The 27,601-nt window shown below is 39.4% G+C and overlaps 1 protein-coding gene across 3 annotated transcripts; it reads right to left on the bottom strand.

Moving 5' to 3' along the window:
- Positions 1-664: 664 nt before the first annotated feature.
- PJA2 (praja ring finger ubiquitin ligase 2) lies at positions 665-26,082 on the bottom strand. 3 transcript variants are annotated; one of them, XM_037374483.1, is made up of 6 exons: positions 25,993-26,082; positions 12,400-12,512; positions 8,444-9,072; positions 2,725-2,827; positions 2,310-2,425; positions 665-1,138 (listed from the first exon to the last, which is right to left on the bottom strand). In XM_037374483.1, exons 2-6 carry the CDS (start codon positions 12,467-12,469, stop codon positions 1,010-1,012), a joined length of 1,047 nt encoding a protein of 348 aa, XP_037230380.1. In that variant the 5' UTR covers positions 12,470-12,512; positions 25,993-26,082; the 3' UTR covers positions 665-1,009. The 3 variants fall into 3 exon arrangements, with proteins under 3 accessions (XP_037230380.1, XP_037230381.1, XP_037230382.1); XM_037374484.1 differs by lacking the exon at positions 25,993-26,082 and adding an exon at positions 21,101-21,163; XM_037374485.1 differs by lacking the exon at positions 25,993-26,082 and adding an exon at positions 14,252-14,450.
- Between the last annotated feature and the right edge of the window lie 1,519 nt (positions 26,083-27,601).

Below are 27,601 nucleotides of genomic sequence, written 5' to 3'. Positions count from 1 at the left end.
CAAGAACCAGGCCCCTATGAACGAAACAACTTAATATTTAAAGCAGGTACTACAGAACCTGCACAGCAATCTGTTTTGATTTATGAAAAAATAATCAACACAAACATTTGGACATGATCCAAAGGTTTGGATTTTTTTTTTTTTACTTTCTACTTTTTGATAAACACATCTACTGGTATCTTTTGAGTATGACCTAGCATATGCTTTTCCAGACACCTTGTTAGAAGGACCTTTCATCTGCATTAGAAGGCAATAAGTAGAAATATCTTAAAAAGAGAGATGGTATACATACATGCAGGAGACCCAATTAGTAGAAGTGAATTTAAATGCAAACTGAAGGGACCAGCTGCCTAGCTCTTACAGCTTTAACTTCTCAGAAACTCAGAAGTTCAAGTGTTGAAGTTCTGTAGTTTATATACTTATTCAGGACACAAACTTTAAAATGGTGCTAGTACTTACTAAAAAAAACCCTACCAAAAGCAGCAATTCAATAATATTCCTCACATAAGGAAAAAATTATTATGGAATAGACTGGTAAGAATTATTGTTCCATTACACAATTTGTTTCCAGTAAAATCAAGTCCTGCAACTGCTGGCATCACAGAACATCTTTACACTTGATACAAATACGAGATCAATTACAAAATCACTCAGTGGCAATAACTGATAGAAACAAATAGTTCAGTTTATTTCTTCAACTTGATAAGCATAACTTACAAGCAGCAGGAACCTGAACAAAGTGCCACAATTATTTTTTGGGAAAAATATATCATAATACAAGCTTTAGACATTACAGTTACCAGAAAAATTCTATCAAGAAAGGCTGCACATGCCTCTCCACTGAAATTTTCAAAGTATTATTGTAAATCTAAAGAGTTTAGAAAGTCCTGAATCCTTTCTAAACTAAATATAGACAGTATTTTACAGATTATATTTTATACATCATTATTTCTGCATTGTAATTAAACAGGTGAAATCTACATTTTTACTTTGGTGGCAAAGATTAATTTCAGTTTGAAGCTCCTGTGGCACCGTGAACAGAAGATGCTGAGCTAGGATCAGATGGAGAGGGAACAGCAGCAGCAGCTTCAGGAAGCACAGGTGCGAGCACAACACGAAAAACTGGGCACGTATCCACCTACAAAAAAACAAAAAGGAAAAAAGCCCAGGTCATTTGCACAGTTTGCATTAAATTCTATTAAACATCTAAAGGTTATTATTTATGAACTATTTAATGTCTTCACAACTGCACTGTCTCAAAGACAAATTTGACTGCATAGCTACCTGGAGCTAAGAGTCATCTAACAAACTCAGAAATTTTTGTTTTGCTTTTGCACCAGTTACATGGAAGATGCAGAGAACCTGCTGTAAGTTTGTCTTCAAATAATTGATTTTACAGGTGGGAATTTTTTTCCTGAGGCAAGGATAACAAACTAGGTACAATCCAAATCTAACAGGAACTATTTTCAGCAACAGTAGTTTTCAAAGAGCAGTTTACTTTGACAGAAAAAGGCAAGACATGTAATACAAGCAATATCAACATGGTAATCAATATTATGGAGGTAAAAAAACCGCCCAACAAAAAAAGAGGTGTTCTGATCTGACTTCCCTAGTCTGATTCAATCTTCCTTTTTTACCTCTTGAGGAAATTACGTGTTATACTGTAAGCTCACTGAGAACTAGCAAGTCCAGCCTCATACTATGCATAAAGTGCAAGTATAAGGAAAAAATACCAAATGAGTCATTACAGTTCTTTTAGTCTAGCCTCAATATGATAAGCCTTTTGAAGACATTTGGAAGGAAACTAATTACAAGTTATGAAAATTATATCTAATACAATATAGATTTACCAAAGGTGTTTTTTTAAACTTAATCTAGAAGCATTGCAGTAGTTCTCCCACCAACCTACGGTGACCAACTGTCACTATAAATGGTGACATTCTGACAAAACAGATTACTTTGCTCTTCTCAGAGAAAACAACCCATTTTCTTTACTTCAAGGTAAGAGTACAGAAAGATTTTCTCATACCAAAGCTAGTTATGACTTAACCATCTCTTTCATTCTTACTAAAAGCAGACCATGTTTTCCCTCACAGAAGTACCCCCTCTATTCAAGAAGTTGCCCTTTAGGCAAGTACAGGTATAAATTACTTCTCATTTGCACTCAAATTTGGTTCCATAATGCATAAAATTAACAGCTAGTTATTTCTTCATATTTCATCCCATTTTCAAGAAGTTAAATCTCTTCTTCCCAGAAGAACGCAAATACTCAAAAAAACACAACACCCCACCAATCCTGTAGCACTTACCTTCTGTAAGAAATGAATTATACAAATTTTGTGAAACATATGATGACAGGGGAGCTCCGTTACAATTTCACCTTCCACATATCCTTTGCAACAGATAGCACAACACTGCTCTTGACCTGTACCCATGATCAAGAAAAAGCATTATTATTATCATCTTGTTCTACATCTAAGATGAGCTCAAATTAAAATACGTATCTTAATATACTAATGACTACAAGATAGAATTACACTCCAGTAAAAATTAGTTTTCCAAACTGACTAAAGTTATATTCAGTTTCATTCAAGATTCAAAACCTCTTAGAACAACATTGCCAGCTGCAGATTAAGCATGTTTAAGTATTTCATCTACAGCATTATAGAAAGCTATTTGTTCTTATAAATTTTATGGAAAAAAATTAAGAACTAACTTCCATACCATTATTTGCGATGACAACATGTGGCAAACAATCTATGGTTTCCTTGGCAGCTGGTGGAAGAAAGAGTTCAACCTCAGACGACTGCAGATTTTCCACAGGACTCTGAAAAGGTTGAGCAGAGACCAAGTTCTTACTCACAAATGTAACATTCCATATAAAAACAAATAAGCAAGAAAAGTAATCAAATTATAATAGTATTACTTTCATAAATGGAAGTTATGTCTATCAGACTAATAGTACATCCACTTTAATGAGATGAAACAAGGTTGAAACAGTAACAGCTTGTTTAAGTCTTCTCAAAAGTATCAGGACAGCTTAATTATTTACTGAATGTTTATTTATTTTATGAAGTTTCAGAAGAGGCAGCAAGTAAAAAGTGTAACAGAGCTTAGGAATACAAAACTGTCATTACATTTCACTTTCTGGAAATAAAAGCCTCGTTAATGTGTTTCCTGGCTTCAACCACTAAATTACTCAGGTACAAACAAAAATATTAAGTACCTCAGCTACAATACCAATGTAAATTTTCAGCAAAACCCCCGGATCCACATAAGTCATTATACAGATGAGAAACACTTAAGACATAGTCCTCTGGAGTCATCCTGTTTGAAACTTAGATTTTTCACCATACAAACTTTAAGACTCCAGTGCTACAGCAGGCAGATTTGATGTTTACATCATACATTCAACACCATAAGACACTGAAAGGATCTCCAGTAGAAAAAAACACCACAGAACTCAGATTGGTTATATTCCTTAAGATATTTACTAGATAGACATCTTTGAACAGCAGAACGAAATGAAACTGAAGAGCCAAGAACACAAGAGGCACTGAGTTCATAACGGGTGTGACTAGTTCATTCCGTAGAAGTACAACTGCTTGCTAATCAGCATGGCAATTATTCATTCTAACAGCCATCAATCTCCCTTGGTAAGAAGTTTAAGATAACCTGACATTTTTGTAATGTTTGGGGCACACTTAACTAAAAATACCAAAAATATACTAGAGAAACATTGGATTATACACAAACATCTTCAACAGGCTCTCCTCTTGAACTTCAGAGAAAGTTACTAGAGCTACAGCCTGAAAACATGCCCCGAGTTTTATCACAGTGGTAAGGTAGCTCAGGCAACCATCCCACCATAGATCTAAACTAGCAGGTTTGCACCTACAGTCAAGTGTTCATTACAGAGAGATCAGCGTGAACTATCAGGCATATTTACAGCTCCTACTGCCACGCAGGCTCGTATTTAGAAATCTGGTAATTTACAGGAAGTCCTGGGACAGTTATCCCTAGTGCAGTATGCAAGTCCATCTACAACATAGGTACACTCTTCCAATTTAAACAGCTTAAAAACATTCAATTCTGCTACAGCAGACAATACCACCTTAAAGGTGATTTTAGAACTTACATTTGTATTTTGCTACAGCTGCAGCGATCTGAGATTAATTTGTAGGAAAAAATACTATGCTTACTGAGATTAACTACCACAGCTGGAAAAATTAGATAAGACTCCAGACAGAAGGATTAGTACTACATGTGTCTAACCTCTGTCTATATCTAGTATGAGTAGTGAAACAGAAAGCAGTTTTCAAAAGCATTGTATTGTTTGCTTTTGAAAGCTACACAAAAAAGCATCACCAACAAAGCCTCACAATGAATCTGATGCTTAAAACCACATCCTCAAAATGAAAGCAGAGCAAAGTAGTGTCCATTTTACAACTTTTGTCAGATACCTTTATTTCCTTCCTCTTATTACTTATGCAACTGTTTACCACTCCATGTACCATAAGCCAAATGCTGGACACTACTAAAAAGAGTGCTATAGCCTAGAGGGTTTGACCTCCTTACATCAGTGAATCAGCACAGGAAATGTTCACACATGAAGTCACTATACTGCTAATGCTATAAACCAAACACTCCTGGCTAAGTACTTTCCTTAAAAGAAATGGAAGTAAAAAAAGTCACTCATAGGTTATTACATTTTAGGATTGCAGAGTCTTATTAAAAATAGGTGTGTTCTATATAAGATATATTCACTACTTTTCCCATCCAAATGGGACAATTATGATGGATTTCCTCCTCCCCTCCCCAATTAAAATACACTTGAATTTTCAATGCATTACCATGTCACATCCCTTTCAAGTGTTTCACAGCTACAGTAAATTTGTTTGCTGGATAGAGAAGTTTTGGAAAGATTTGAGCTATAATAGACTCTCAAAATTAATTGTTTTTATAGGTGAAAAAGACCTGATTAATGAATGTCCTATTTTAGATAAGAGAATTTGGGGAAAGTTAAGGGAGGTGCATTAAGTAAATCAGTAACAAGTTGGAGGAAGTCACAGTCATTAGATAGGTTATTAATGATGCTATAATTAAACTCAATCCAACCTGTTCATCGAATCAGAATAACACCTAAAGCTAGTCAAAACGCAGACTTCTCCATTACAAAACACCTGGTGTAAAAATACTTAGTGCAGAAAGCAGATGGGTTGCTTTTTAAACTTGAAGCAAAAACACAGGCACGTTGCGCCCATAAGGTAGAACCAGACTAAGCAAGATTTAAGTAATAGCTGTGTGCTCTAAAGCCAGATCTAAATAACACTAAAATAGCAAAACTGGCAACAAGTAGCCTGTTAGAAAGACAAATATAAATACATGTGTAGTATTTAACTGCCAAGTGGCAAACCAGCCGGGGATATAGTTATTCAAACAGAATGAAAACACATGCAAGCAGTAAGAGGGAAGGTGAGAGCTGAAGTTGTAGAACAAGCAGAAAGTTTTCTGGTGAAACTAATCATCATGCAGCAAAATGCCTAGCAGAACCAGAACAAACCCTGATCCCCAAAAGATCAACTATGTCAAGAACTGATGAAATCACTCCCTTTACTCTTGGGGAGAGGGATGAGGAGCATAAGATACCAATCATGAAGACTACAACTAGTTTCAGTTCTCACCTCCCTCAAAGAGCTCTCAAACCTGATCACCTTGACCTAAGGTACCTCTCAGTGACCTCTAACTCCCTAGTTGATACATACATACAGTTGCAATAAAACTACAGAACAAAAATAGTCATATATTACAAACATTTCCTATACACATTATAAATTGAAAAATCAGAAATTGCATTTCACAGCAGAAAGCAAAGACATTTTCAGCAATATCTTACCCAAAATGCAGTGTACAGCATTTTCGGGAAAAAAAATATTTTTAAAAAAAAATACTTTAGTGATGCAAAAGTCAAACTGAAGTAACTTTTCCAGTGTGGGTATCTAAGTAAGCACTGTGATGATAGTACCAGAGGCAAGGAAAAGGCTTTGTAATACTATGACATACTTAATATTTCAGTGAAAGATTTTACTATTTCAAATCTGTGGAACACATTTCGACATCTTTATCTACAGTTGGCTGACAATGAGGCAAGTTGTGTTTAAAAGCTGTTCTGAATGTCCTTCCAAGAACACAAGTCCCTAATCTATCTTAATCTCTTAATAAAATATAATGTGACCATGTCCTTGACTGGGTTACACTGGACTAGCCATCTGCAAGTCCTGTTTTCTAGAAAGCAGAAAACATTATATCCTAATCCTGTCTACATCTTGATGTGGTCATTATACAGGATCTCAGCAAACAAAATTAACTCTGAATAGACAGACATTATAGAGCCTTTTTCTGCTTACTTTCTCTCAGCTTCCAAAAGTACTTGCAATATTGCCTCGGAGAAATATTGAACAGTACTGTGTAAGCCTTGCTCTTATTTTCTGAAGAAATTTTAGTACCTATCTTCACACTGGAAAGAAAGGCACTCTATATATTCTGCTTGATATGTGGAGGAAATAGTCAGAATTCTTACTTAAAACCCATATTGTTCATTTCGTTACAGTCAATATAGTTGTTCCTTTTACTACTCAGTTACCATTTTTTGCTGACTAATTCCAATAATGCCAGACTTCTGTGCTCACTGTAAAGTTTCAGACATGTAAGTGCTAAAATTAAAGCACAAATGCTTTCTTCTTGCCCAAGATCCACAGCAACCTGTACCACAGTTCTTGAGAATAACTACCTTTGACCTTTGCACTCATATCTGCTTGCCAAGTCTGTTCAATGACAGTCCAGTTCCTGATGACACCAACAGAATTACAGCATCTTCTCAGTCAGCCACACTTATAGCCATAGGATTGCTTTTACAGGTCAGCCTGTGAAGACTGCACATACTTCTCCCGACAGAGTAACTAAGGAAGTGTTGTTACACAGTAATAAGAAAGAAACACTCAGCTCTAACAACCTCAGTCTCCTCTTCAAGTGTTAACATATAGATTAAAGAAAAAAAAACGGATTAATTTTGCCTCTCTAAACAGTTCCTCTTGCTTTGGTCAAAGGACGAGGTCAACTGCTTCTGTAGTTCTGGTTTTTGATGAAGTGAGAACCAGCAGCTATGAAAGAGACAAGACATTTTCTCTATACAACTACAAAATACTGCTTTCATAGTAAGGATATCAACAGACTTCCTACACATGAATAGGCAGGTCTGAAGTGTCTCCAGATGAGTAATGCTAACAAGATGCTACACAGCTGGAGAAGGCCCTATGGTACTCTATCTTAAGTAATATCGACCTCCCATATACCTTGGGGGATGCAAGTTATGTGGAAACGGAATGACTGGCAACTTCTGGGAACAATGCTTCCACCCCCTTGGAAACCCCCCCATGAAGTTTATTCATGCAATCATTAATTCTGCACATATGAGAAAAGTATCTATTATTGTCCCACCAACTATCAGCTTTAGAAAGCATTTTAAACAGTCCTTGGTATTTTGTCTGCAAGCAGACTATGACATAGTATCTGCTCTGTTCACCTCTAAGAGCTAGTAGTCTAACTGTCCCTTGCTGCCCCTAAAGTTGTCACACACAAAACATTCACTTTAATTGTTGTAACACTATATGATATGTCTACCCATCATTTAACTCTTATTTTGACAAATACCCTGCAGGGGAAACTTCTGGCAGTGCAAGAATTGTCACATTGGATCAAACTGAATTTCAGCTAGCTCCATATTCACTATGACAGTGACTTACATCATGTAAACCAGAAGAGACAAAGATCATAACCTTGCTAGTTCTTGATAACAAGTACTCTGGTTTATCCAAAGTTAGCGACAGAAAGTAATCAGAACAAGCTTTTATCTTGTTCTGCTTGTGTGATTTGTTTTTTTTTTTTTTTATTATTATTTTAAAAACACAGAATCCAGACCTGGCAAACACAGAAAAGTCTTCTACTGAGGAATAAAAAAAAAAAATCAGATACCCAATTGTACTCTTGCAAAAAAAAAAAAAAAAACCAAAACAAAAAACAAGGTGTACCAATTCACCCATAGCAAAAGAAAGCTATGTATGAATAGCTATGTAGGGAATCTGGCAACATTCTTTAAAATAATTTAAATGGTGTATGCTTACGATGGTAGAATTACTTTTTTCCTTTAAGAAATAAACACGTTCTAAAAGGAGTAGCACTGATCAATGACTTACTTTAAATGACTACATCACTTTAAAAACTTCCAACATTTATTTTCAAACTTGCAGACCTGAAAGTTCAAGCTAAAACATGAATGCACTTCTCCTGATTCTCCCACTTTTCAGATTATGCTGAAAAAGGATTCAGTAATAAAAACTTATGCCACAACATCACTGATATAATATCACCAAAAATAGTTTAATACCTCCACAATTTGCTGCACCTCCTGTGTTTCGTGACTGGGACCACTTGGTTTACTTGATATATTCTGTATAGCTTGATGATCAGCAGAAGATTTAGATGTCTTGTTGTCTAGACATGCCAGGCCTGGATCTGTGCCAGAATCTCTCATTAAAGGTATTGGTTCTATTTCTTCATAACTTCCTCCAGGAACACCGTGGCAGAGAGTGAATAAACTGGACTTTAACTCAGAAAAAATCATAGTCTCCTCTACTAACTTAGAAAGTATTCTATCTAGGGTTTGCTGAAATAAACTTGCCATTTCACTTGCCAAATCTCTGTCTTCATCATCATCTTCCTCTCCATCATTGCTATCTGGCTGAGAGGAGCCATTATTTACCAAAGCAATTCCATTCTGACCATTCAAATTATTGCACTCTCCAGATGCATAATTTCCAAGGTCAACAGAATTCTCAAAAGGACCTGTAAGGTTTGAGATTTGGATGCCTTCCAGACCAGAGAATGGAGAAGATGGTGTGTTCACTTCAGAATTTTGGCTTGATGTGTTTTGGGAACTGGGTTCTTGGTTTCCAGTATTTTGGGGTAAAGACTCATTTAATAAACCAGAAGAAACCTGATCCAATGGACTGCAACCTACAGAGAAAGATGTAAAAAACAATACATTGAAATAATAAAAAATTGAAATATTCTTGTCTAGAACAGCTGCTTATGAAAAAGAAAAGATAGTCCACTAGGACTCCAGTGCAATTTGATTAGAGAAACATTTAACCCAGATGCAGTCATTTTTCACTAAAATATTTACCTTCTCATTTATATAAGCTAGGCATATAAAAAACAGACTTAAGTGATACAATTTCATCTCGGCCTGTGACAGCAAAAAAACCCCAAGTTTTAAAAGGAACATGTTTATAAGCAGCATTTTTACATTGTTTACAAAAAAGGAAATTTTAAGATGAGAACAGGAAATCTGAAAAAAAAAACCAAACCAACTCTTGGAAAGTTAAAAAGCTACAACACTTCTTTCCATAAGTTAAAAATCGGACTATCCATTCATTAGCAGGCTAAATTGTGTCTCTGTAAGCCACCTATTGCTACTATAAATTCCATAGTAATAGCACTATATTTTGTATATGAAGCTGTGAGTGCAATTCCTCATAAGAAAATAGTAGAGATGAATGTGGAATTAAAGTTAGGAGTTACCATCATTGCAAATTGTTTGGTTATATTACATTTCAATACCTCTTGCATAAAGGGACAATAAATGTCAAACCCAGCAGCAGAAGTTAGGTAAACACATGTATAGTGCTGCTACTACAAAATTAATGTTTAGTTCAAGTAATTTTTAAACTCCTAATCAAGGCAATAGTCCAAACTATTTTTGAACATACAAAGGCGTGCATAGCTTGATGAGAATATCTGAAGTTTTTGAGTCTGTATTTAGACATTTGGTAACTTAAACCACAAGACCAAAAAGACACTATGGTTAACTGAAGTGATTCCCTGGCATGTTATTTTAAAAGCAACTAGAGGTAAGGAACCATGCAAAACTAGTGTTGCAGGATTAAAAGTGAAAAAAAAGAAAAAAGTATCTCATCTAAAGAGCTAGAGCTTGCCTAGGTTGTTGAATTCATGCCACTGAATTAAAAGCTGTGCCTCTCAGCGCTAGAGGTGTGGCTTGCAGGAAGCAATACTGTAACATTACATTTTATCTAATTAAAGTCTTCAAGTTCCCTCACAAAATTGAACAGCTGACACTGGAAGGCAGGCCCCTCTGGAGATCATCCAGTCTGCTGCTCTTGCTCAGAATCGCCTATAGTAGGTTACCAAGGACCATGTCCAGTCATATTTCTATTATTTCCAAGGATATAGTCTTCTACACATCTTCCACAGTTGCTTAGATATATCCAAGATATCAAGCCAGTTAGTAAGGAAACATGTAGTATATTTTAGGTAGTACTGCCTCACCAAAAAAAATAAGTATCAAATGTGGAAAAAAGTAACCTACTTAAATCAATCCAAAACATTTCTCAAAGCTAGATTTGAAAGTCTGTAATACAGAAAAAGACCAAGTATATAAAGCATGGCATTTTTTTATTAGACTTACTACAGAAAAATAAGTCACTCAGAATTTATATACAAAGCAACTGCATTAAGAACAAGGAGATAAGAAATAGGCCATTTAGAGTGTATTATGAACCATAAAATAACAGCATGTTTATTTCTGAGTAAGTGAAACAAGAAAGTTGGTAGCATTAGACAGTAGGAAGATCTCTACAAGTGTCAACACTGCCTTACAGGAAACAAGCTAACTAGATATAAGTACGTAAAGTATATAAAGCATATAAAACTGAAAATGTTCAAGTAACAAAAAAAATAAAATTACCTCGATATGATCTACAACACACAGCTGTCTTCAAGACGAATGACATATGACAAAGTTACATTAGCTCTATGCTATTATAAAAGGAGAAAATTAGGAGAAAGCAGATACAAAATAGCTTATAAAGGAAAGATAAGAAAAATGTTACTTTATAGAAATCATAGAGTCATTTAGGTTGGAAAACACCTTTAAGATCATCGAGTCCAATTGTTAATCTAACATGGCCAAGCCCACCACTAAACAATATCCCTAAAAGCCACATCTATACATCTTTTAAACACCTCCAGGGATGGCGGCACAACCACTTCCTTGTGCAGCTCATTCCAATGCTTGACCACTCTTCACCCAGTGAAGAAATGTTTCTTAATATCTAATTTCCCCTAGTGCAATTTGAGGTTGTTTCCTCCTGTCCTATCACTTGTTACCTGGAAGAAGAGACCAACTCCCACCTGTCTACTACTTCCTTTCAGGTAGTTGTAGAGGGTGCTAAGAAGCTCCCTGAGCTTCCCTTCTCCAGACTAAACACCCCCAGTCCCCTCAGCCGCTCCTCATCAGACCTGTGCCCCAGCCCCTTCCCCAGCCCCGCTGCCCGCCTCTGGACACGCTCCAGCCCCTCAATGTCCCCCTTGCAGTGAGGGGCCCAGACCTGAACACAGGGTTCGAGGGGCGGCCTCACCAGTGCCCAGTGCAGGGGGACGGTCACTGCCCTGGTCCTGCTGGCCACACTGTGTCTGATACAGGCCAGGGTGCTGCTGGCCTTTTTGGTGCCCTGGGCACACTGCTGGCTCGTATTTGGCCAGCTGTCAAAAACACCCCTAGGTCCTTTTCTCCAGGGCAGCTTTCTAGCCCGTCTTCCCCAAGCCTGTAGTGTTGCATGGGCTTGTTGTGACCCAGGTGCAGGACTCAGCACTTTGGAAGATCTGAGGCTATGTGACACTTTTTATCAGAAAACCTCATACAGTTAAGAAGATGGGAATATGTTCTAATCCAGCCAGCAGGTTTTTATTTCTTTATGAAATTATTGTTCAGGTGTTGAACTCACAAGAGACATTTTGGGAAATATTAACATTCAATATTCATTGAACAAGAAAAGGAAGTGGTCTGACTGGTATACACAAATAAAAAAAGAACCTTTAAGAATATTTTGTAGGCTTAAATTAATTCCCACTGACAGAGACAGCAAACTGGTCCATGGTACATCAAGTATTTTATAGCCAAGTTCCAAACAGAAGGTTTGAATAGGTATTCTCTTCCAAACATGATTTGTAATTTGAAGACAAAATTATTTAGATAGTTAGAAAACATTAACTCATTCAGGAATGCCCTTCTTCAGATGAAATTAAACAGCCTAAAATAGACTAATTTGCCTTCATGTTAAGTTTCATTCTGTAAAGCCATATGAAATGTACTTTACACATGATATTTGTCTATTCTCTTCCCTTCACATTTCTCTATGCCCTCCTCCTCTACTCCCAAGCAACCCAGTTTGCATTGTAATGGTAAATACACAAAGATATGCACATACATAAATAATTTTCTCTGAACATCTTCCAATTCTAATTGTTCGCAGACTTTCTTACCTTTGTGATCATCTAAAGTGGATGTAGACATATCTTCTTCCATATTACTATCTGTAGTGGTGCGGTACATTCTTGAGTTTGTGGCAGACTATTCTGTTATCTTCTTAACACTGCTACATGAGATTACGAAGGAAAGAAAAAGATAGAGATTCATTAGACAACAATGTCCTTATGAATACCCTCTTCCCCAACTCTTTGATATGATTGCTCTCGCAAGGAATCTCCCAATTCTTAAAAGTCTTGAGCTGCACTAGCAGTACAATTATTAAGACGGTGAAGAGCTCTGGACACTCGTGTTATAAAAGCATGTAACAAATTTCATCTACACTAAGACAAGCAGTCGTCTTGCCCCCATCTTGAAGGTTTTGTAATCAATAACAGGGATTTACAAAAAAATTAAAAATAGTCCAGATGTCATATGACTTTTTTGAATGCGATTCACTTCTGCACATAGCTCTGACAACACATATGTCAGCTTGCAAAAAAAACATTTGCAAGCACTGTAGTGGAAAAGCCTTCAGGTAATGCAGCACAGTTCAGCCTCTCCTACTCAGCTGATCTCTGCAAAGGCAAAAGTACAATTAGCCAAATCATATCTCTTAAAACAAAAGTCTCAAGTCCCAGACAGGTACAGCCATGCAGAGCAATTGCCCACATATGGCTCGTACTATTACAGCAGTATTCCATATTAATGGATCTTAATGCTTTTACCAAGAAAACATGGGATAAGTAGTACAAGGTTTCACATCCAATGGCTGTTTATACAAATGCAACTAGAATTTCAGCATTTCAGATGTTCAGTGCCTTTTTTTGTGTCCTTTTGAGTCTCTCCTGATATTTACTAGATATGGAATTAAGTAGCTTTATTATTCTTGAAACTCAAACTGAAAAGGAGATGAAGTCCAAAAAAATAAAGTTTGCAACCATTAATACAGTTTCCTGAACTTCAGAAAAATAAGAAAGCTTTTTTTTCTTTCCTGGCTGTGAAACATTTTTCACTATCCTTAGTAAGAGGATAACTATATGCAAAGACTCCATTTGTTAGCAGTTATTTTATGCATCTTCAAGTAGAACAGCCACTAGTAAGGCTGGTAGTTGCAGTATGTGGACTGCCTAAGAGACATAACTGCACATATGTACCAACTATCAGAGTCCAAGGAGGTGGGGTTTTCCTTTGTTTTGTTTTTTGTGTTTTTAACTGGCATCACCGTTGAAGCTGTCATTTTGCTAGGACTGACATACAGGAAACTAACTGTTGCTGCCTACCCAACATAAAAAATAAAATCCAAGGGGAAATGATGAAATCTTTTTCTTGGGGCTGCACTCTTAGAAAAAAACACATGATCCCTTAAGAGCTTTAATATAAGAAACAAATAGAAGAAAGCTGTCTATTGTAAGCTACAGCTTCCAGTAGAAGCTAGTCTTAAGATGTTCAGCCACATAACATTCTAAAAGAAATGGGTCTACAATTGCCAACATAGCAATTCTGGAAACATTTCCCTAGCAATCTGCACTACAAATTTCTGGGGGGAAAAACCCCCAAATACTGTCTGCCATATCTTCTCCACAGACCAAAACCAGACAGACATGAGTAGTATAATGATGGTGTAAGATTCAGGGCCTCAGAAGAAAATGCAAGTTCCAATAAAAGAAAAATAATCACTTTTGCTTTCAGACTGTTACAAATGAGGATACAACTCAATCTGAATTTAGCAGTATTTATTATAAATGGTAAAAGGCAAGTAAACAGCACTGGGTGCACAGGGAGTCTGCGCTCCACCAACACGCACACCCTATACAACAACATGTTCCCTTTTATGCTCATTGTGCTAATACATATTCATTGTTATACCGGGAAATGGCATGGCTGTTCAGATTAGTTCTTGACATAGGTGTTCCTTTCCTTGTGTCTGCATGCTTAATGTTGAGGGTCCCTTTGGTGGTCATCAGGGATGAAGATAGATGTCTTCCTCGCTTGTCCTCTTTCTCACCCTGAAGAGCTGACTTCTTTCTTTTACCATGTAAGGTGATGTAAGATGTATTAAACTGAGCTGAATAGAAGATGGAGCAATACACACTCAGTATCTCCTGACAGGACACCAGTTCTACAAAACTGATCAGTCCTACAGATGCAAAACACCAGTGACTAAATAACCAAGGTACGGGAAACTGGATAGTTACTCACTTCTCAGGCTAAAGATGTTTATACACACACACACCTCCATCCTTTCCAAAGGGTACTACACAGTTACCTGAATTCCTCAAAGGCTCATTAGCAGCTGTCGTAAAGCAGAAAAGCATTTTAGATTACAAGAGCTGGATTTAAAAAACAAAAACAGGAGAGAGTGTCTCCTAAAACACACAATGCACAAACAGGTAGGTCCAGCCTTTCCCATGTACTGCCTTAACCACCAATGCAGAGTAGCATGCTTTCTCTTTACTTCAACAAATACTGCACTAAGGACTCCACTTCATAGAGCCAGCAAACTAAAAGCTGTAACGTATAAAGCCTCAGAATCTAGACCCAAACCATCTGACTTGCATAACCAACTTGTCCTTTCCCACAAAAGAACCCACCATTCTCCCAGAAGTAGCACCAAGTTCAAGGTTAACTATAGACACATGCATACATGTGTTGACAACCAAGTACTGTAACTTGAGTGTTCAGAAATGATCCATCCCCCTGACCACAATCCTATATATAATCCTCAAACCATTCTAATTTACGAAGCCAGATTTGGAACCACAGGAGTTTCCTGCTCAGTTATATGCCAAGTCCTCTAACAGGATCCCAGTCCCGGCCCACTGAAACCCAAACACCTCCCTTTCCTCTCCTCTCCCTTACTTTTTGTTGTACTCTATCCTCTTGACTCCCTCACATCCTGCACACAAACAAGAGAAGCAGCTTCCTGGGATCAAGGACTACATGATCTAGATCTACACTACTTAAATCGCCACGGTTCACGCAGATGCAAGATACCAGTTGTGGCATACACCCAACTCCGGAACAGGGCTACATTTTCTGCCACAGGAGCAGGCACACTGGTCTTACTCGTGACTCCCAGAACTGCTGTGATCTACACAGCATCAGTTTGCTGGAGCACAGTCCAACCCATAGAAGCAACAATAAAAAAATCATATAGATTAAAGAAATCAGTTTAACTAACGCAGTCCTGACAAAACCTTTCCTTTTGTCCAAGAGCTGAAATAGTAAAGAGCTTCCTTTACATACCTAGCAATTTTTGTAGTTTAAGGAGAAGGCAAGTGAGCTTTGTAACTTCTACTAAAAAAAAAAATACTTCACATAACCCTAGAAACCTCACAAGAACATTTTCAGTTAATTATTCCAACAAATTTACCTGATCTTCTCTTCACCCTGTTATGTCCGATTTTATTTCCTTGGCATCATTCACTCACACACACAGCCATCTCCTAAGCCTATTACATCTCTCACAAAGTGAAAACAAAATAAGGACTGTGGCATGGGAAGAGGGGGCAGGGGGGGAAGCCCTCCCAAGTATTTTTCGTACCAAAGAGAGGGTAATTTTCTGCTGCAGGAGGCATTTAGCTTGCTTTCTTTTTTGTTAAGACATATAAAGTAAGCTTCAAATATCTTAAAGTAGTATTTTTTTTCCAACCTTTTAATAACTTGTAACTTTCTCCACTCTCAGATTTTTCCCAGCATTCTTGAACAGGTATGCATATTCTGATCTCAATGCCACCACACTTGACACAGAAGGAAAAAGAAATCTCCTTTATCCTACTCAGCTGCTTTTTTTTTTTTACATCTATGAATTATGGAAACCATTTTATTCCACAAGGCAAGAATGGGATCTCACATCCAAGGTTTGAAAATGGAATGCATGTAATACTGACACAACTACTGTTTTCTAAGCTGATGTGTTAAAGCAGAAATTGCATTTACTCCCAGAAGTATATGAATGCATTTGGCTGTCAAATGGGCAAAACTTAAAACCAGGTCACATTCTTGACACCTTCTCCCTTACCTAACAAGTTCTGAAACATAATGAAGACATACCCCTCATCAACTCAAAGTTGCACATAAAAATAGTCATGTTATCTTTTAAACTGTATTATCCAATATTCTTTGTCTCTAACCAATATTCCACATCTCTCTTCCTGCAGATATTGAAAGCATCCAGGAGAAGAAATCTGAATTAGAATGGAGAATTTTCAATCTTGTAACCAAGACTGCTCAGGATGCTAGAGAGATTATTCGATTTCAGTTCATGGAAGGCAGGCATGGAATAATCCCAAAAAGGGAGAGATATTGTTTCAAATTCTTGAAAAATTTATTACTGTCACAATTTCCCTCTCTTGCCACTGTGGGCAGATTAACAGAAATTCTTCAAATATTGTATTATGCTCACAAGCTGTAAACTACATTCACTGGCAAATTACTACTCAAAACAATGAGTATTCAGTTAGAATTTATCTTCACTATCTGTAATTTGCCTAAACCTCAGAAAGCCGTATGTCATGGTCTAACCCTTGTAGGCAGCTAAGCACTACAGAGTCACTCAACTCAGCCCCCCCACTCAGTGGGATGGGGAGAGACACAGAAGGGTAGAAGTGAGTAAACTCATGGGCTGAGATTAAGACAGTTTAATATTTTTTAAAGAGGAAAAAACAGAATAACGAGGAAAGAAACAAAATCAAGAAAAGAATGATGAAAAACTCACATCACTCACCAGCAACCCACCAGTGCCCACAGTTCCAACATTAACAGCAGCCTGGCGAACTTCCTTTCCTGCTCACACACACACTGCCCCCCACCAATTTTATTGCTGAGCACAAGATCATATGCTATGGGTACCCCTTTGGTCAGTTGCAGTCAGCTGTCCTGGCTGTGTCCCCTCCCAGCTTCCTGTGCCCCCTTGCCTGCTTGTTGACAGGGCAGTGTGAAAAGCCGAGGCAGCTTTAGCTCTGAGTAAGCACTAGTACTAAAATATCCCTGTGTTATCAACACTTATTTTCAGCAAAAATATATAAAACATAGCCCCATACAAGCTTCTGTGAAGAAATGTAACTATCCCAGCTGAAACCAGTATACCATAAGGAAACATTAAACATTTTTCTAAAGCATCATATTTATTAATCTAAAAGCTCCTTCTTTAAACTCTTTGGTTTAGCAGTGACTTTAGGCTTCTCACTAGGATACTTGAGAATACAGTAGTGTTTATTTCCATAAGCAGTATCAGCTCAGCTACATGTACACTGGAAACTGGAATATGCTTCAGTATTTCTTTTCCATGTATTAATTATCGCCTTTTCATTAACCTTCCTGGTAATTTTGCACCCTCCTTTAAGATATAGAATCCACTATGTCAATGCTTTTACTTAGTATTGTTCCTTTGCTTTGTCTGAAGTAGTCTGGAAGTAGCCTGGCCTACCACTAAATTCACTTTAAAAAAAAACAAAACTTTTTTGATCTCTCAGATTACAGAAACTGATTATTTTGTTAGTGACTACAACAGCAGCTCACTACACCTTCAAACAGATTGACCAGTTTAGGTCTCTGAAATCTCAGTAGTACAAAGCATCCTTTCAGCAAACACTAATCAGGTATTTTTTCCACTGTGTGTCTAACTTTGCAAATACAGCATAGGCAACTAAAGAGATCCAAATACCTTTGTGAATAAAAGAAATGCTTATTGTCACTTTGCCCACTGTAATGACAAAAATAATTCTGCATTTAACACTATTTAGAGAGCTAATTAAAATATTAATCAAAATTATAATTGTGAACTTCAACAACACTGCTGGGCTCTTCACACTTTTGTCAAGTCACTCCAAATTAAACTCATAACTTAAGTGTGCACACAAACTCGGTGTCAACATGTTCATACTTATACTACTAGCTTGATCCTATCAGTTTTGATATAACCAGAATCAATGCTAGCAACAGTAAGATAGCAATAAAAAGTGGTCTTCTGACACTGAGTGTATGCCGTACCAAAATTAGGTACTGACACTTTTAAGGCAGATCACTCATTCTCTGTCCTGTGCTGTCCTCACCCAGATACACCCTCCCCACCCACCTGCCTTGCAGCCCTGTCCCTAGAGGGAGGCTACAGCACAGGCTTTCAGCTCTGCCAGCAGCTGCCGTCAGAACCAGACTGTGCTCCCTGCAGCAGCAGGGCTGGAAACCACAGTGGCAATGCACAGTTATCTGTTAAGAGGCAAGACGACAAAGGTTGTGCGTTCCCGGGGCTGACAGGGAGGGAAGGGATTTAGTTTCAGAGCACCCTTCCCCTACAATTTTTATCATGGGCCAAAATCCTAGTCTCCAAGGAATATCAAATCAGACCAAAGAGTAGTAAGAGACTGTTCTTTGGGAAGACAAAATACAGATAAGACCAAAGAGACACCCATCTCTCAGCTATTTAGTAGCATTTTAATGTACGAAACTCGGTGATGTTTTACGAAACATGTTATGTGTGCTTAAAATGTAAACGGTTAGTAATCAACAATTTAGTCTACAAACTCTAAAATGCTGCTTCAGAAACAAGCTTTCTATCTCAACAGAAGAGATCTGAAGACAAATTTGAAGCACTTTCTTCCTCTCCTTACTGATGAATACAATTACCCATGGTGTCAGTGTTAGACTACATTATATATGTTTATTACCTTTTCAGGCAATTTCAAGGGGTGACTGTTATGTTAAACAAAACACTACTAGCATCCACCTCCACTCACACATTTTTAAACAAGACCCCCAAAAGCCATATCATTGCAAAACACCGATACTGATTGAGTCTCTTCAAATACTAAAACAGAGGACGAACACCAACAAGGGTGATAGCAGATTCAATCCACGTCAATACTGAAGTTTCCATTCTTCATTTCCCTGCAAATTTGCAGGTTTGTACTGATTTCATGCCATAAATGCAAAAATACAGTTCTGAAATATGACAATACATTAAGGCATACAAATATAAATAGTTCAATTTCTGCATTTTTCAAAGTATTAGTTAATATGCAGGCTAAAAGTTGATTAGTATTTTGGACATTGTCTGAATACTCCTAATATCGATAAATGACCTCCTATAATCAGCATATACAATTCACAGCTATCAAATCATGACATTTTGCCAGAGATGCTGGCCCTATCCAAACAATAGCAAACTCAAGTATACACAGGAAAATGTAAATGTTTACTTGGAATGAAATGCACTAGATATATTCCCAGGGCAATTAGTATTTACTGAAGTCATGAATAAGAGACACAAGACTGCTTCAAGTCCAGAACTCCTTTTACAAGCAGAGCCCTGTCACGCCTCCCATGTAAAGGTGTCTGAATGGATGAGTTGCTACAAACTACCATCTTGGTACAGTTAATTTCTATCTTTAGACATGCTCCTAGAGTTCAGGATCCTGCATGGTCCCTATTCTTCCATCCAGGCTCTTCCGCCCAGCACAGGTACACAGAATCCCCTCATACAGATGTCTCATCTGTTCACTTCAGCCAAGGAACCACAGTTAGGCTGGCTTGCTCTGATGCAGCTTCAGCTGTGGTTACACCTGTTGGCTGTCAAGCTGTAAACTGGTGTCATGAACTTACTCAGCCTCACCAAACTCCCTTCAAGGGTCTAATTCTGCCTTCTTTTTTTAAAGCACAGCCAATAGTTACATGTACACAGCTGAGGCAGTAGAATCGAGCCAGATGCAAGCAGCTTGAAGGAGGAAACACTACACAAACTCTGCTGCCAAAGCCCCTGCATCCCTGAGCCATGGGCCCACTCTTGACTGGGCACTGATCTATAACCATTCCAGCACTGTTTTTCCAGTGTCTTCTGATGATCTAGCTGATCCAACATTATACTCAAACTCTGCATTATTTCCAGCTTATCTGCACTGATTTACTCCAATTTTAGCCTGGTTCTTTACTTTCTCATGCAAAACTGTAAATAGTTTGAATGCATCACTTCCTTGACTTTGACTCTACTCTGACAGATAGGACATGGAAATCTATCCTACCAACTGCCATCTCTGGCTTAACATTATAATTATTCTCCTAATTTTTATCCTGATGAATAGCTTCAGCAGGAATTCCACATCAAACCTCAACTTGAGAGACTGAAGATTAAGACTGAAGTACTAAAGGTTTTTCAAGATTAGGACTGTATGTGTCATGTACTAACCAACTAAGAGCAAGGCACACTGTCCCTTAAGGAAAGTTAGCATTACAACTTTAACATAAAAGCCTAACTTTGCCAGTAGCCCCTGTAGCAATGCATTCTGTTTATACAGAACACTATTTTGGGCTTTAATCATTATCTGAACCTTCATATCCCTCTCCTTCCCAAACATCAAGTTGTATTTAAATACATGCACTAAACTAAGGGCATGGAAAAGCCATTTTAACCCACTGCCTTTCAGAAAACATCCAGAAATCCAGTCCCTGTTTTTACTAAAAGGTGTACTGGGAGTCTGCCGCCTCCTCTCCCTCCCACTTGAGGTACTCATCCACTGAAAAAGTGTCAAAACTCCATGTCTGTCTTTCTCCTTCCTCTGCCTATGACTTTCACTTTGACATTTTGCATTTTTATTTCAGTTCCAATTACAAACTTTCTAAAGGAAGAAGCCTCCATCTACAGCTGAAGGACAACTAATAGAAGCCAGTACTAAACAAAATGCAAAAAGTTTTCTATACTTTAAGCAGACAAGGTTCACTTACTTTTGTCAGTGCAGATGACCTCAAAATAATTTACAAAGTTAGAACCGTCGCTTTCTTTCTCCCTGATAAAAACAGCAAATAAGAGATGACAAGAGAATCCCAAGGTGGAAGTTCAGGTACTTGAAGTTCTTACATGAAAGAGATAAAATTCAGCAAACAAGACCAAAGACGTAAGATAACAGACAACAGTGCAAAAATACATATCTGTCTTTAATAAAGCAAAATTCACCCAAAACATGTAGTGGATCCTTATCCACTACCAAAAGTGGTGGAAGTAATTTTTTTTCCTGAAGAACAGTAAAAACTCACTGCTTTAATCTCCTCCTTTCATAAACGGATTCCTGTACCTTGCATGCAAGTGTAAGAAAAGCCTCTGAACCAACTGACAGGAGAGCTCACCTGAAGTTAGTTAGGCCTTCAAAAGTTAAAATTTAGAAACAATGTGAAGTGATTGACATACCCATGAAGAAAGTGAGATCATTCTCAAAAAAAGAAGCACAGGAAAATTATGGTCAGGTAGGAATAAACAACTGAGCAAATTAATAAAGGGTTAATAATTGGCAACATACAGCTAAGCAGACAGGCAGTGTAGGATTAAAGAGGACCACAAGTCAATACTTCCCTCTGTTTTGGCAAACAGCAACACATGGAGCTATACTACAGTGAAGGCTACAAGACCTGAAAAGTAATCCTTCCATCCTGATCAATGCTGTTAAAACTACATGCAGAATCCTAGATTTTACTGTACTTCACAAAAGATCACTCTTAAATGCCATCAAGGAAGACTTCCCTGACACTTGGAAACACCACAAGAAAACAACAAAGGAAATGTTTCTACCAGTAGGAATATATCACTTAGATTTCCTAGGGAGGCTGAGGGGTATCTATTTTACTGTGTATGTTACAAATACTAATTTTTTGTCATCTCCTTTCAAAAACAACCACTTTATCAACATCTTGGAAAGATGTTACAGATCCCTTACCTAGGAGCAAACTTTTAGCCCTCAAAAATATTGTTACAGATTCCTGGCTAAGAACTGATAAAAAAAAATCTTACCTCACAACTTTAAGCTGTCACCAAGCTACAAATATCTTGTTCAGAAAACATGGGATAAAGAGTTAAATAAAGTTGACTACAGAGCCACTAAAACAGAAGGTGAGTTTTGCTTTTGTTTTGAAGTAATTAGGGTTACAGCAATGTCTCTCAATCATTTCAGAAATTTTACCTCTGACACCAAGCTGACCAGGTAGGGCATTTTAGTATAACTAATTATCACTATGCTCCTGAGCACTTACCCACAACCCACTCGGAACTGTTTCTCTGTATTCTACTCTTCTATAGATTCAACTAATTGCATCATTTTGTACTCAAATCAGTTATCACCTTGGATTTTTTTCCCTGCTTAGGACCTAACAGAGAAACATTGCCAATATTACAGCAATACATAAAAAACCACGGGGGATTTTGACATCTGAACAACCACGAACTTTTAGGTCAAGTTTTAACAATTGCAAACATATATGAAAAGACCCAGACGCATGTGCTAGCTGGAATTTTCTGTTTCCATAGTCCCATATTTAGTTACCTGAAATGTTGTATAAGGGTCTAGTATAAAAATATCCCACATGAAATTAATCAAATTTGATAAGCTGTGCTAAAACTATTCAGAATTATTAACACCACCACGGGCAGCAAAGTTTCTAAATACTTCCTCCCACTGTGACAGATAAGCATTTAGCAATTTACATGGCCATCCATTCTGTCATCCTTGCAGAGTATTCCACTCATTACAAAAAAGCTCTTTAATAATTACCTCCATTTCCTGTGTAAATAAGTTATAGCCCACAAGAGCACCCAGCCAGGTGTGGCCTATAAGGCAACCAAGGTATCTTGCAAGATCTACTATAATTTACACTTTAACAACTCAAATAGCTGCTCCTGTACTAAACTTGTAGAGCATTGCTCCAAGTGCTTGAGGATTTTCCTGTGATATGCAGGATGAAGTGTGTTTTGTTCAAATTCAGGCTATCAAAGCCACAGAAGCTTAAGTTCCAAAACACTGATGAAACTACCATCCCAAGCTCAGGTTACTGTGTCTTTTAAGGAAATCCAAAATACCACTTCTTGACGAATGCTCTGAACTACCATTAGCTGTTAGCTACCATTCCCCTCCCCCAGTGGTTTGGGTTTACCTATATTTATCCCACATTCAGAGCCATTTCTGTAACTTCAACGTTGTTTCAAGATACTAACTGGAGTTTTTAAATACATTTGCCAGTTGAAATGAATGCAAAGTAGACCTCTGAGACCTATCCAAATCACTACTAAACATATAGTTAAAAGACTGCTGAAGCATTATTATAAGTCTGCAGTGGACTCTTATCAGACTTACAGTCTTATTCACAGGAATGCAGGGGGATCATTAACATATCAGTGATTAAATTCATTAGAACAAATTTGCTCCACATACTTTGTTTGTTCAAAATATTATTCAGAAATACTAGGATAAACCTTTATTGAACTGTAAATTTTATGCTCACAACTTCAATTACATCCACAAGTCTAATTACCTCAGGCACCAAACACACACTATTACACTGCAAAGTACAAGCCAGGGACTGTCTGCCTTATCAATCTATTGTCCTCGGTACAATGGGATTCTGGCCTCTACCATTGTAGTTCACAGTAATACTTTGTTTTACTCAAGCCTTCCTAATAGACCAAGCATCAATGTAAAAGTGACAGCAACACCAGCTTAACTTTTTGCTACAAAAACCCAGAACAGTATTTGCTGAATTAACTCAATACACCATATCAGTATTTTTCATTCGCTATGCTAAACTGCTTGCATAAGTAAACATCTTTGTGGGAACAGCTAGCTTAACAAGGTGATAATTTGTACGTCTTATTTTGATGAGGTTTTGGTCTGTCAAGAACTTTTCCACAGTACTTACACTACATTGCAATGCAGTGAGTTGGCAAAGGACATTAAAAAAATACACATATTTCACACAAGTTTCCTGATTCTGTATTTTAATGCAACTTCAAAATAATGATTTTTCTGAACAACTTTTTCCTGACATTTCCTTTCTTTAAAGGGTGACTAATAGCAGGAAATCAATTCTGTACAAGTCTGACTCAGCAGCAAGTAAGTTTGTTATTACATATATTGCTTACACAGATTTATGTATGCATACTTCTCCTAAATGAAATTTACAACTACAAAGTATATACTCTTCATGATCTGTGCCAGGGGTCCTCACACCTTTTAACCAGGGGCCGGCGCGGATGCAGTGGCAGGCAGTCAGCTGCGGCTGCTTGGTTTCCCCCCCCCAACCCCCGACGGGGGGGAAGGGGGGTCTGTAAATACCGGGGGCCGGATTGAGGACCCTGGGGGGGCGTATCCAGCCTGTGGGCCGTAGTTTGAGGACCCCTGATCTGTGCATTAAGAGAGAACAGTAAGTCTGACAGCACTCTTTATCACTACAGGACGTAGTTTATTTTTTCTAGATACAGTATCACAGAATTTTGATCAAAAATCATTCCACTAAATTGTGTAACTGTGTACACAGAAAAGTGCAAATCAAGAACTACACTCAAGAGAAGTATCCAAACAGGTCAAGAGTATAAAAAAAGGACCTAAATGCCATCTCCAAGATACTAACTGGATCTTTCCAGCATCAAGTTGTAATAACTTTTTATACCTTTGTGCACCACACAGCTTCACATGTGCTATGTAACCAATGTATATTCTTCAGAAAGTGTTAATTCACCAACAGTATCCAGTCAGGCACATCTACAGTGCGGTTTTTTTTGAGAGAACTCAGTTCCACTGCAGTCAGCACAGCTAAGCCAAGCGGTTCAAGTGAACCTGCTAAAGGTGTGACATCAAAGCACACACAGGAAGCACCCTGAAGAAGGCTCTCATGCAGGTGCAACACCTATCCTGTGCACTGTACCTACAGGTTAATGTATTTCTACTCATGTGGAAGAAAACGCATGCTTTTACCTCATGCACCTTAACAAGTGTGTGGATTCCAGGCCCAAGACATATTCCTTCTGAAACTGAACTTGGGGGGTGGCCATGCATACAGCTAGCTCAGACCAGTTCTCCAGCAAACAGGCAGCATGAGCGCTTCATAACTGAGTGCAAGCAGTATCAAGTGGCTTACTTTAGAACTGAGCCTGCTCACACCCATTTATATTTTGTCTGAGGTAGCGCAGCAAGAACCCATCCCACCGGCAGGGCTGCTCTCGGGGGCTTGCAGCACCGGGCCGAGAGCCCACACTTGCCACCACTGACAGTTCTCCAGCCTCAACACCGTGCAGCAGGGTCCCCCATCCACCCCGGGATACCGAGACACTGTCACAATGGGAAGGGGGGGGGGGGGGGGGAAGAGGGAGGTAGGGGGGACGCACAACAAGAAATCAAACCAGAAAACTTTGACCCGAACATCTGCCCGTGCCTGCCCTGCAGCTGTTGCCCCGCCGGCTTCCCCGCGCCCACCGACGGCCCCGGCCCCTCACGCACTGGCACACGCCGGGCCACCACAGCCCACTGAGCGAGACGAGGGGGACCGCGGCTCCCCCTCGGCCCGCCGGCTGCGGCCCGCGACCCCGGTCGCGGCACCACCTGAGCGGCTACCCGCAAGCCCGTCCCTGAGGGGAGGCCACCGGCCCGCGGGACAAGCGACCGCCCCGGGGGCGGAAGACCGCCGGCGGCGGCTCGGCCCTGCCCGGCTCCGCTACCGCCCTCCCCCATGTAGGAGCGAAGAGCGCTGGGCTTGAGCCGAGGCTAGCTGAGGCTCGGCCCGCAGCCGCCAGACAGGGCTCAGGCCAGGCCGCCGGCACTCACTCCTCCCGAGCCCAGCTCCCCCGTTCCCCCGCTTACCTGCACCACCACGCCAAGCTGCCCGCCGCGACCCGCGGCGGCCAGTACTTAAACAGGGTGAAGGAGGCAGCGACCAATCCCGGCTGGGGGGCGGGATCCGAGGCAGCGGGTTCGCCCTGCTGCCTGCGTAGGGGCGGGGCGGGGGCGGGGCGCCGGTGGGGAGCGGGCGGCGGGACGGGACCCCAGTGCCCAGCAGGGCCTGGCCGGCCCGTGGGGACCGTGTGTCCCGGCTGCCGCCTGGCGGTGTCCCGGGCGGGGTGGGGGCTGTGTAGCTGCAGGCCGTGGCCGCACCGGCTGCGGTGCTGTCCCGCGGCAGGAGGGCCGCTGACCTGCTCGCCCCGAGCACCCGGGGCAGCCGAGGCAGGGACGCTGTGGCGGGCGGCGCGCCTCCTCAGTGCCGGCCGCCTGCTCGGCTGCTCACCGGGAGTGCGGTTCCCGCGCGGAGTTTGTGTTTTTGGCCTTTATTTGTTGTTTGTTACTCAATGAATTACTGTGGGCCTTTTAAATCCGTCGTTCCATCACGCAGAGTGAGTTCAGCTCCGGGCCGGTCACTTGCCAGAGTTTGGCGGAGGCAGCAGTGCAGGCAGGCAGAACACCATCCCGCCATCCCGCCATCCCGCCATCCCGCCATCCTGCCTTCCCGCGTTTTGCTGAGGAGAAGCAGGAAAGGGTGGCATGTGGTGGGACAAAGATTTACGCACAACATTGGGCAATACACGTTGTACTAAAGAAGTAGATAAGCAGAAAGGCATCTACCTGACAGAGGAAACAGGCAGGCAGAGCAAGGAAAGTGGAGAAAAATAATGGCCTCATGCACAAGCTCCACAGCGTTCTGTGCGTGCAGAAAGCAGGAGTGTCTCAGCATTTGGGATGGAGGCAGAGCACAGACTATGCCATTCAAAAACAAGGCCAGAGAGGGCATGCTGCTCATTGTCTACAGTGATGAACTTCACCTGTTTTCAACTACTATTTTTATAAAGTTTTAATATTGATTTTTATTAATATTAGTAATTCCTCAGGGGAATATCTCATTATCAATATCCAGCATAAACTTACATTGCTCAACATTCTTGTGAGTGTAAGTATCCTTACACTCTGTTCCAGCAATACAGTCAGTTCTTGAAAAAAAAAAAAAAAGAAAAAAAAAAAGAGGTAAAGGAAGTGTTAAATGATGGTACCCTAGCTTGCTTCCATCTACAATAATTTTTTTTTAGTTGTCCAGCATTACCATATTGGGGGTACACACTAAACATAGCAGCTAGGAACAAATCGTTTATGAACACAAATACCTGCTTGCTGAAACATGACAAAATTGAAAATCAACTTAACCCCCAAAGAAGAAAACAAGCAAACACTGGACCTAACGAAATGCAATTTCAATGAATGTGTCCCATACTCCTGCTGCCACTCCGCGACAAGAATCCCTGGTCAAGCATTTCCTTACAAGTCCTTCCCTCCTTTCTTACATTATCATTCATTTCTCAGTCTTTGGCCATTCTGCCCTTCTATGTTTCCTGTAATTACTTTTCTTGTCCCTTCATTTTAAACAAGAAAAGCAACAGGGCATACTGTGGATGGTTATTAGCTTTCTACATGCTAATAGCTTAGC

Source organism: Falco rusticolus, chromosome Z, assembly GCF_015220075.1.
Source record: "Falco rusticolus isolate bFalRus1 chromosome Z, bFalRus1.pri, whole genome shotgun sequence".
NCBI classification, from domain to species: domain Eukaryota; kingdom Metazoa; phylum Chordata; class Aves; order Falconiformes; family Falconidae; genus Falco; species Falco rusticolus.
This window is presented reverse-complemented; position numbering and strand designations above follow the sequence as displayed.